General features: G+C 43.0%; 1 protein-coding gene across 3 annotated transcripts in view; it reads right to left on the bottom strand.

Moving 5' to 3' along the window:
• Positions 1–10,110, bottom strand: part of LOC147010702 (uncharacterized) — a 94,378-nt gene that overhangs the window by 46,265 nt on the left and 38,003 nt on the right. For 2 of the 3 annotated variants that reach the window (XM_085859906.1, XM_085859907.1), the window contains 4 exons: positions 9,737–9,858; positions 9,081–9,192; positions 6,641–8,791; positions 1–73 (listed from right to left, as the gene is read on the bottom strand). The exon at positions 1–73 is cut by the window's left edge and continues 20 nt beyond it. In XM_085859906.1, the coding sequence (XP_085716032.1) occupies positions 1–73; positions 6,641–8,791; positions 9,081–9,192; positions 9,737–9,858 (2,458 nt within the window). The remainder of the gene's footprint in view (positions 74–6,640; positions 8,792–9,080; positions 9,193–9,736; positions 9,859–10,110) is intronic. The other variant, XM_085859908.1, reaches the window with a different exon arrangement.

The following is a 10,110-nucleotide window of genomic DNA, read 5'->3' as shown; positions in this document are numbered from 1 at the left end:
GCATCATCGTACGGAGATGAAGGTGTTGGACTGATGGGGCCCGTTTCCCATATCGGTGTCGCTGTGAGGTTTGCTGCCAAGGTTTTGAGGGAAGGCATGGAGGACACGAAACAAACAGCTTTCAATATGGCAGAAATAGTCTAAAGCCAGCTGAATCAAACCTGTGAACTTTCCAAATAGGAAATATGTGTTAATTTGCAACTGGAATGATAATTGAAAGTGAGTATATAAATAAAGCTTTGGATGTACAATATCCAGGTTATAAAATAAATATTCAAATGATTTATTTAACAAGAGGGAATTCAACAATAAAGCAAGGTGCTGCAGGCATTTTGGCAAAAAGACATCCCAGACATTCGACAAAGTCTGTCATCCTGCTTTGCTTGTCACCCTTTATGCCTGTATCCTCTAAGGCTGCCTTTATCCCTGGCTTTCTGACTTCCCCCATCCATGCAGTCAACACATTGCTATCAATATAAACTCTCTCCCAGAGTGCCCCGAGTCAGTGTCTTTGATCCAGTCTTATTCCTCATCTACATAAACGACCTCTCTGATGCTCTGGAAAAACCTCCCTTTCTTTTGGCAGATGACTCCACATTATGCAAGACCCCAATCCACTGACAGGAAGACAACAGCTACATAACTCTCTGCTGGTCAGACAAATAGAACATGTCTTTAAATACTGGCAAATCTCAGTCTCTCACCCTGTTGCTCAATAAGGATCATCCATGTGAACCCACCAATATAATTCCATGGTCAGCTACTGGAAGATGTTCAGTCTCTTAAAGTTCTAGGTCTCACCATCAACCATAACCTATCCTGACTATTTAGCACAGTGAGCCTCCAATGCCTGCTGCAGACTTGGGCATCCCCCATCATTCTAGGTCATTCCTTGAAAATTCATCACTACTCACAGCCAACAAGTTTCTCCGTAGCTTATTGGAGTACTGTTCTCCTCTATGGGCTCGTGCTCCAATATGACATACAGTATGTCTCTCCTGGAATTTGCAGAATCTAAGGCTCTCAACATTATTAGCATCTCCTACGATGTGGTCAAAGCACCAGGCCTGTTGCTCTCACATTGCAGACAAGTGGGTAGCCTCTGTTTTTCTAACGCCTCTCCTCCCGTCTAACTCCCTCTGTTATTTCAACCCTCTGACCCTCCCCAGCTCCTCCAGCATGCATGTGTTTCTGCAGCAATCTCCTCTTGACCAAGTCACAAAACCTAGGTTTTCTTCCCAACTCCACTCTCTTGTTCCTCTTCTTGTGAAACTGCCTCCCAAAGATGGTTCAATTGCACCGTTCCCTTCATTGCTTGAAATGGTGGTGCACCACTATCTTCGGTCATTGCCTGTCCATACCCGGAATCTTTTCTACCCCAATTAACCATACCTAACCCATTGCTCTTGTTTGTGGGTTACCGCCCCTCGTATCCCTCCCTTTTGTTGTTAGCTCATTATCTTACTTGTGGTACCCCCGCCATCATATCATTTTCTTTTACCCTGTCGCCTCACTCTTCCATGAGCCTCGATTTTGCATGCAAAATAGAAAATTAAGCTTTTGAAATGCGAGTTTAGTTTCCCTTTCAAGTTTAATTCAACCCACAATTTTGAAAACTCATTTGCAAAAACTTATGATGTTGCCTTTATGCAAGTCATTCCAAATGTATCTTGTCCATTTATCGTAGCCTAAGAGTCATTATTCTCATTACTTTAGCTTTTATTTAGCTTATCAAATAAATACTATGGTTTCCATAGCACCTGTGAAGGTTTGAATTGATGGCTTTACCCAAACTTAAGCCGTGAGTTTTGCAATATCTTTTCCATGTTTTCAAGGCCGCAGACAGCGAAAGGTCTGCTCAACACGTACTCCTGGAGAAACACTAACCTCTTAACAGGGTTAACGGATACACATTGGCATAATCGGTTGGCATAATGGAGATATAGAAACAGTCATTTGACATCATTTTAATTTACTATGTGTAATATATATATATATATATATATATATATATATATATATATATATATATATATATATATATATATATATATATATATATACATATTTTTCTTTGAAAGGGAACATCACCTTCAAACGTATTCCTTGGAAGAGAAGACCATTTACAAACTTTTCAATCTCCTTGCTCTTGGGAGGACGTTTGTTTTCTGATCTGCCTACAGAATGATCCATGGTTCTGATCATTGCCTTAGGTGTGAGGTACTATCTGGAGCCTCTAGAGCACATAGATGATTGTGTGTGTGTGTGTGTGTGTGTGTGTGTGTGTGTGTGTGTGTGTGTGTGTGTGTGTGTGTGTGTGTGTGTGTGTGTGTGTGTGTGTGTGTGTGTGTGTGTGTGTGTGTGTGTGTGTGCGTGTGCATGTATGAGAGTGTGTTCATTGTTATCTCCATATGCAGATTTTAGAAGGTGGAATGGAACCCTCCCAGGTCTCGAAGTGTCCATCTCTGTTTGTGTGTGAGTGTGCGTTTTGAAGTATGTCCTGGTCCTGTGAGCTTGCAGAAAGAACCACAAACTTCAAGAAACACCCAACAGCTAGATTTGGCCACCTGGAGACCCACTTGCACTTCCTTTGGCAATCTTCCTCAAATACAGTATTAAAGCACCACTTGCAAGCCAATAAGAACGGGCTCATTCACAGAAGGGAGAGATGTTAATTATTCTGGATCGATCACAGTTAAGTACCACACGGGGCCAAACTTAGGCCATTATTTTGTCCAACTTTATGGGCTCTATTGACACATCTCAAAACATTAAAATCAAATGTGATCATCTAAATCACAGGTTAAAAGTTTGTTGTTGTTTTTTCTAATCAGTGGGAGGGGGTTGAAATAAAAGTAAAAATTCTCCCCCACCTGAAAAAAACACCCCTACCCCTAAAAACAACAAATATCCCAAAATATGTTTTTGTGTTTTTCAAATTTTTGAGACAAGTTTTTGGGTTTGTTTTTTTGGACGACAGAGACGAGAGATGAGTTTTGAAATTTTTGAGACGAGTTTTTGGGTTTGTTTTTTTTGACGACAGAGACGAGAGATGAGTTTTGAAATTTTTGAGACGAGTTTTTGGGTTTGTTTTTTTGGACGACAGAGACGAGAGATGAGTTTTGAAATTTTTGAGACAAGTTTTTGGGTTTGTTTTTTTTTGACGACAGAGACGAGAGATGAGTTTTGAAATTTTTGAGACAAGTTTTTGGGTTTGTTTTTTTGGACGACAGAGACGAGAGATGAGTTTTGAAATTTTTGAGACAAGTTTTTGGGTTTGTTTTTTTGGACGACAAAGACGAGAGATGAGTTTTGAAATTTTTGAGACAAGTTTTTGGGTTTGTTTTTTTGGACGACAGAGATGAGAGATGAGTTTTGAAATTTTTGAAAACCATGATATGAAAAATCCTAAACATGTATAAAAAGAGGAAATACATGATCATAATAGTCAAATTACATCCTGTGTCAATCCACATTGCAGCTTTTAATGAGGAACTAGTTTTGTATTAAAAGTAGGAGAAAATAAAATGGTAATCGGTAGCATTCCTTTCCACATTTATAGGTTATAATTGGCTGTTTAATCCCCTCGTTGTTATGACTGTCTTTGAGAGTGCATTCTGGGAGTAATCTTGTCAGTGACATCATGGTGCCATCATTCATCATTGACTTTCCTCATTGTGTTTAACCGGTGTGACAGCCGGATGGTACTGATCAACGGTGTTAATTCAACAGTCTATTGAAAGCTTTTTAAAGAGCTTCCGGGAAGGGCAAGTCCTCTTTAGTTGTGTTGGCTTTTAATTGTTTGTTTTGTTTTTTCCACAAAGAGCAAGGACTCTAGGAAGTAGCATTGTTAGCGTGTCGGGGTGTTTGCCAGCAGCCTACTGGCTGCTGGACCATCAAAGTCCATCATACGGTCTTGGGTTGTTGAGCACTCTGTAGATTCTCTGCTGATGGTAAGTTTATGCTTTTTGAGTTGAGGTTTGGACAACAGCTCTCACATTTGTTTTGGGAAATAGCACACACCATGTTGCTCCTGTTTGTTGTTATCATCCTGTCCTTAACTTTGCTTCTCATCCTCTTTCAAGAGTTGGTTTAAAAGCAACCTTGATGTTATAATCCCATGAGAGGGATTCTAGTTTCTCTCCCAGTCTTAGGCTGTGTGCATCAATTTCCCCTCCAGTCTTCCTTCATGGTTGATTCTTCCTTGTTGTGGGCACTTCCAAAAGCATTTTGATCTACTTTATCCAGCATGCCTTATTTATTGGTATATCTGCCGTGCTATATAATTCCCTGTTTACGATGTTCGTGGATTGGCAGATCCGATCGATGGACTCTTGTTTTAAAAGTAATTACAAAACTTATTTTTCATGGGTTTGGAAGAAAAAACATGCATCCGAAAATGTTATATTTCTGCCCTGTGGCATTGTAGGGGAGACTGCGTGTTGTGTGAATACTCGACTCGAAGAACATCAACTTGTCATCACCAAAGGAAATGCGGAGACATCTGCTGTTGCAGGGCAAACAACACAAGACCATATGATGGATTTGGATGGTACCGATATGCTCGCAGACACCCTAACGGGACAGCAATGCCATTTCCGAGAAATCTTTGTGAAAAACAAATTAAAAGCCAACCCAACTGAACAGACCTTGCACTTGCAAGGGGCAGTCTTGGAGTGTGACACAGGAGAAGGATCTGGCAGTAGTAATATATTGGGGGGGGAGGAGAGGAGAGGGAGTAAGAAGTAAGCAGACAGAACAGTGCCAGACAGCCATAGGTGAAGCTTATAGGGTTTTAGGTTGCATTCATCGTGGGGATAAATTATAAATCAAAAGAGGTCATGTCAACTCTGTATAGGAATTTAGTGAATCCTCATCTGGAATATTGTGTAGAGTTTGGTCATCACATCTGAGGAAGACAGTTGTGGGTACAGCGGAGAGAAACTAGATTGATCCCAGGCCTAACTCGACTAAGCTTTGAGAAGTGGCTGAAAAAGACAGGATTTTTTTTCTTACATGAGAAAGGAGATGATTGCGAGGGGATCTGATCAAGGTGTTTAAGATAATGAAGGCTTTTGACAAAGTAAGTACAGAATAATCTTTCAGCAGAATGAACACCGAGATGACAAAGGGGCGCAGTTTAAGAGTGAGGAAGAGAAGAGGTAGGACAGAGGTAAGGAAGGGGTCTTTCACTCAGAGAGCGATGAATGCATGGAATTGTCGCCCTGCAAGGGTAGTAGAAGTCGGGTCAGTGGATCGTTTAAAAATCGAGTTGGATAGGTATCTGGAAGTAATGGGGATGGGGGAGTACTAAGATGTTGGCATGATTGCACAGGCTTGATTGGCCTAATGGCCTCCTCCTGTGTTGGGTTTCCTTGTAAACATCCATTTGTTACCTATAAAAGGAAGAAGGAATGCTGTTGATCAAAATTTAATGTCCCTCTTACTTTTAATATAAAAACGAGCTCAACATTGATGAAGGCTGAGAAGTGGAATAGTTTTTTAGTGGAATTATTCAGAAGTTTAAGTGGAATTGTTTTAAAGTGGAAGTGGAATTATCCAGAAGTCGATGGTCATCGCGGAGGTTTATCCTGGACATATGCCGGTCTTCTCAGTGTTTTTGTTTAATCACTAATCTCCAAAATAACATATTTCAAAAAAAAATTTTTTTTAACCCTCAGTATTCCTTATTTTTCCTTTTCTGTCGACCCCCTCTTTAATTTATTTTGTTTGTGGAACAAGTGTCAATAGAGTCGATATCGTTCTGTTGAGTCATGGTCTTGGGTTTGTGTGAATGACCTAGCTGTGGAAGATCCAAAATAACGAGAACCTCCATGAGGAAGTACCTCTATGTTCACAAGTGCTTTGACCCTTGAGGAAAGCTGCTGTTAGATTATGCTACCAGGTCTCCAAGGAGGTGAAACTTACAGATGTTTCTATTAAGTTTGTGATTGTTCCTGCAAACTTACAGAATCTACTTCAATATTAGTTATGAAGTCACTCTTTGTATGTATAGGCAAGTGGGGCAAGAAGTCCACTTGTATACATATCTTCCTCGGTCCTTTTGTTCGGTCTGCTGAACATTTTTCATTTGACTTCCCGCTATACGTTCAGGCAGAAAGCCCTCTGATGCGGACTTTCAGGATCCGGAACACAGAACCAGGACCGAGGAGGTTATACTGGAAAGGGGAGGAAACATTTTGCCCCATCTTAGTGTGTATGTTGCAGAAAGCCCCACCAAATGTGATATAGGATCAAACCTGTGTTTTGAAGCCAAAATATGATGCGTTAATTCAGATGCATAATTTTTGCAGCTACTACTACAAGGAAAAATTTGTTTGGCAGAAGGGCAGCAGATAAACCTAACAGCAGATAAAAGGTGAATTTTTCTGTTATACTCTTCAGCTTGTAATAGTGAGTTATTTTTCAGGTTTAAATCTCGATTGAATTAAAACCTGTTAACAAACTGCCACATGTTAGTAACTGAATGGCAGCTTGTTTGATATGGGATTTAGCCTTCTAATTTGGTTAGTTTTATGGATGGAACTGCCCGAGATGAGATTTGCGGGTTAGCCCATCTGTTAATGTCAAGCTTATGTGAAAATCCATCCAAGCAAGAAAAGTTTATGGGTGAGTCTACCTGAAGAGGTGAAGCTTATGGGTGAGTTGCGATGGCTGGCCGTAAGGTGAGCAGAAGCCTTGCTGACTCTGACGGTGCCTGTAGGTCGCCTTGTTGTCGATGGATGGGGACTTGCCATGAAGTGAACTGTCGTAGCTTGTGTTATCTCGTTGGAAATGGGGGCCATTGTGGGAGAAAATGTGGGGTTAATGGTGGTGGTATCAGTGGAGGTTGAAACGGTGGTGGGGATGATGGGGATTGTGGATGAAGTTGTGGTGGGGGTGATGGTGGTGGGAGAAATGATAGGGGTGGTGGCAGGAATGTGGGTGGAGGTGGAGATGGGGGTGGTGGTGGGAATGGGGGTGGTGGTGGAGGTTGTGGCAGGAATGGGGGTGGTGGCAGGGATGGGGGTGGTGGCAGTGATGGGGGTTGTGGTTGGAATGGAAGTGGTGGTTGGAATGGAAGTGGTGGTGGGGATGGGGGTGGTGGTTGGAATGGAAGTGGTGGTTGGAATGGAAGTGGTGGTTGGAATGGAAGTGGTGGTTGGCATGGAAGTGGTGGTTGGCATGGAAGTGGTGGTGGGGATGGGGGTGGTGGTTGGAATGGAAGTGGTGGTTGGGATGGAAGTGGTGGTTGGAATGGAAGTGGTGGTTGGAATGGAAGTGGTGGTTGGAATGGAAGTGGTGGTTGGAATGGAAGTGGTGGTGGGGATCGGGGTGGTGGTTGGAATGGAAGTGGTGGTTGGAATGGAAGTGGTGGTTGGCATGGAAGTGGTGGTTGGCATGGAAGTGGTGGTGGGGATGGGGGTGGTGGTTGGAATGGGAGTGGTGGTGGGGATGGAAGTGGTGGTGGGGATGGGGGTGGTGGTTGGAATGGGAGTGGTGGTGGGGATGGAAGTGGTGGTGGGGATGGGGGTGGTGGTTGGAATGGGAGTGGTGGTGGGGATGGGGGTGGTGGTTGGAATGGGAGTGGTGGTGGTGGAGATGGGGGTGGTGGTTGGAATGGGAGTGGTGGTTGGAATGGAAGTGGTGGTGGGGATGGGGGTGGTGGTTGGAATGGGAGTGGTGGGGGGGGAGATGGGGGTGGTGGCTGGCATGGGGGTGGTGGTGGGGATGATGGTGGTGGTGAGAATTGGGGTGATGGTGGTTTTGGGGCTGATGGTGGTGGAGGTGGGGGTAGTGGTGGTGGGGGTAGTGGTGGTGGGGGTAGTGGTGGTGGGGGTAGTGGTGGTGGGGGTAGTGATGGTGGTGGGGGTAGTGATGGTGGAGGGGGTAATGATGGTGGGGGTGGAGTTAATAGTGGTGGTGTGGCTGGTGGAGGTACTGGTAGTGTGGGTGGTCACATTGGTTGTTGCAATTGTTGGGATTGTGGAGGCTGAGGGGTTGGTGGGGATGGTGGCTGTTTGAGTTTGTGTGCTTAAGGAATCCACGGCTATAGTTGTGGGTGTCATGGAAGTTGTTGAAAAGGTAGTTGTTGTAGAGGAGGAAATAATTGAAGATACGTCAGTTGTGGAAGATTGAATGGTTGTCGGTGAAGTCGATGTCATTGTTGGGGATGATTCACTTGTGGTTGTGCCTTTTTGAGTGCTTTTGATAGATGCAGCGTTTGTTGTTGAAAGTTTTGTGGTTAATGAAGGCAAAAAAGTAGTGGGTGTGACTCTAAAAATTGCTGGAGATATATGTGTTGTATGTGAGCCTATTGTCATTTTAAAAGATGAAGTGGGAATGGTGGAGGGAGTGGTAGTTGAAGGAACAGCGTTTGTGGTTGTGATTGTAATTGTGGAGTGGTTAGTATTAAAACTTGGATAACCTTTATAAGTAAATGTTGTGGTTGTTGTAGTTGTTGGGGTAGATGTCGAAGTTTCGGTGACTGTTGCAGAAGGAATGGAAGTAGAAAAAGGAGTTGTTGAGGGAATGGTAGATGTTGATGAGCTTGCTGAAGTAGTCGAAGAAGTCGGCATGGACATTGAACTTCTTGATATAAAGGCGTCATTGGTGATCGTGGTGGTGGCCACTGTTGCTGTTGTTGAGGATGGAGGTAAGGTATTCTTATACCTTGGTGTGAGTGGTTTCGCGACATGACTACGTTTTAAACCAGCTAACAACCAGCCATTCTCCACAGAGCCATCGGGCAAGGAGCCGTTTGTTCCTAAGATGGCTTCTCCTTTGATGTCTGAAGAAATAAAAAGCAAAAAAGACATTTTTCATTTCAGGAATCAGAGGAATACTCATGAGATGGCTACCAGCTCATGTGCAGATATCAACATATTTTATGCATTATAACAGACTATTTCAGCTTCACCAGATGCATGCTATATACATTCTCAAGTTTCCAAAGTTAAAGGGACTTTCTTTCAGAAGAAACATGCAGAATCCTGAACTTAACGAAGAATGTGGGTTTATATTTCATTATAGGTGTCACTCGTCAAGCACGAGAATTATTATCCCCAAAACGCCTTCACCTGTAACGGTGTTGTCATCATTGCTGACACAGAGCTTCAACTGCTTTCCAAACTTGTCATAAACCATATTTCCATCAGGGGTGTACAGTTTCATGGTGGCTGGATCGATCATCTGCAAATACAAACATCTTTAAAAAAAAAAAAAAAAAAAAAAGGCCGTTCTCACATCGCCATGGGCTGACAAAAAGCAGGAACAGACGAGACTTGAAAGATCTCCTGCAAACTTTGAAATAGTTTGAAAAAAAAAGTCTCCATGTGGTACCCTCGAGGGGAAGCTGTGATGATGACCCACAAGATCGAAATTATTCGAACAGATTCCAAGCTGCCGTGTTCTCAATGAGGAAAGTTACAGTTGTGAAGAATTTATATGCTCAGTTCTTTCACTGGAGGGAAAATATTGTCTGCTTGACGCGCTGCTGTATAAAATGCAAGTAGCACGGTGGAAAAAAAGAAATTTTATCGCCAGATTATAATATTCACCGATAGACCAAACGGATTGCCCTCCAAGGAAATTCCAGGCCACATATGCCTCGCAGGGTTGAAACCTGCACCTGCTCAGGAACATCGAGCCTTTTTCACTGAAAGGTTAGCGGCCTTGCGGTTAAATCACCTGAAACCCACCGTACATTATTCTCTACGGTCCTGACAACACTTACCCATCTTCCCTTAAAATCCGCCGGCTCTGACGTTTTCTTCTCCACAGTGATGATCTGGGATTTCATGGCTGGCTTTGCTCTGCTGTTTTCGCTCTGAACCTTTCTCAATTTACTCGGTTTTCCTGTGCAGAAACGATCCGTTGTCACAAACGTACAATGAGGTTAAAAATGAATCTTGTCAAGACTGTGCCAGGAAAACACCTTTGCAGTTGCATACTATTTTAAAAGGATAGTTCTTTCTCAAGGTAAAGATAACTGAATGATTCGATTGCGCTAGTGTATAATCGTAGAAAGGATGAAGTGCGAATACGGAAGAAACACGACATAGCAGTGGTTGCCACCGTCAAAACGGGGGATTCGACTGACAGAAGGGA

Source organism: Eptatretus burgeri, chromosome 16, assembly GCF_056783735.1.
Source record: "Eptatretus burgeri isolate ZD-2024b chromosome 16, Ebu_testis_v1, whole genome shotgun sequence".
Lineage (NCBI taxonomy): Eukaryota > Metazoa > Chordata > Myxini > Myxiniformes > Myxinidae > Eptatretus > Eptatretus burgeri.
This window is presented reverse-complemented; position numbering and strand designations above follow the sequence as displayed.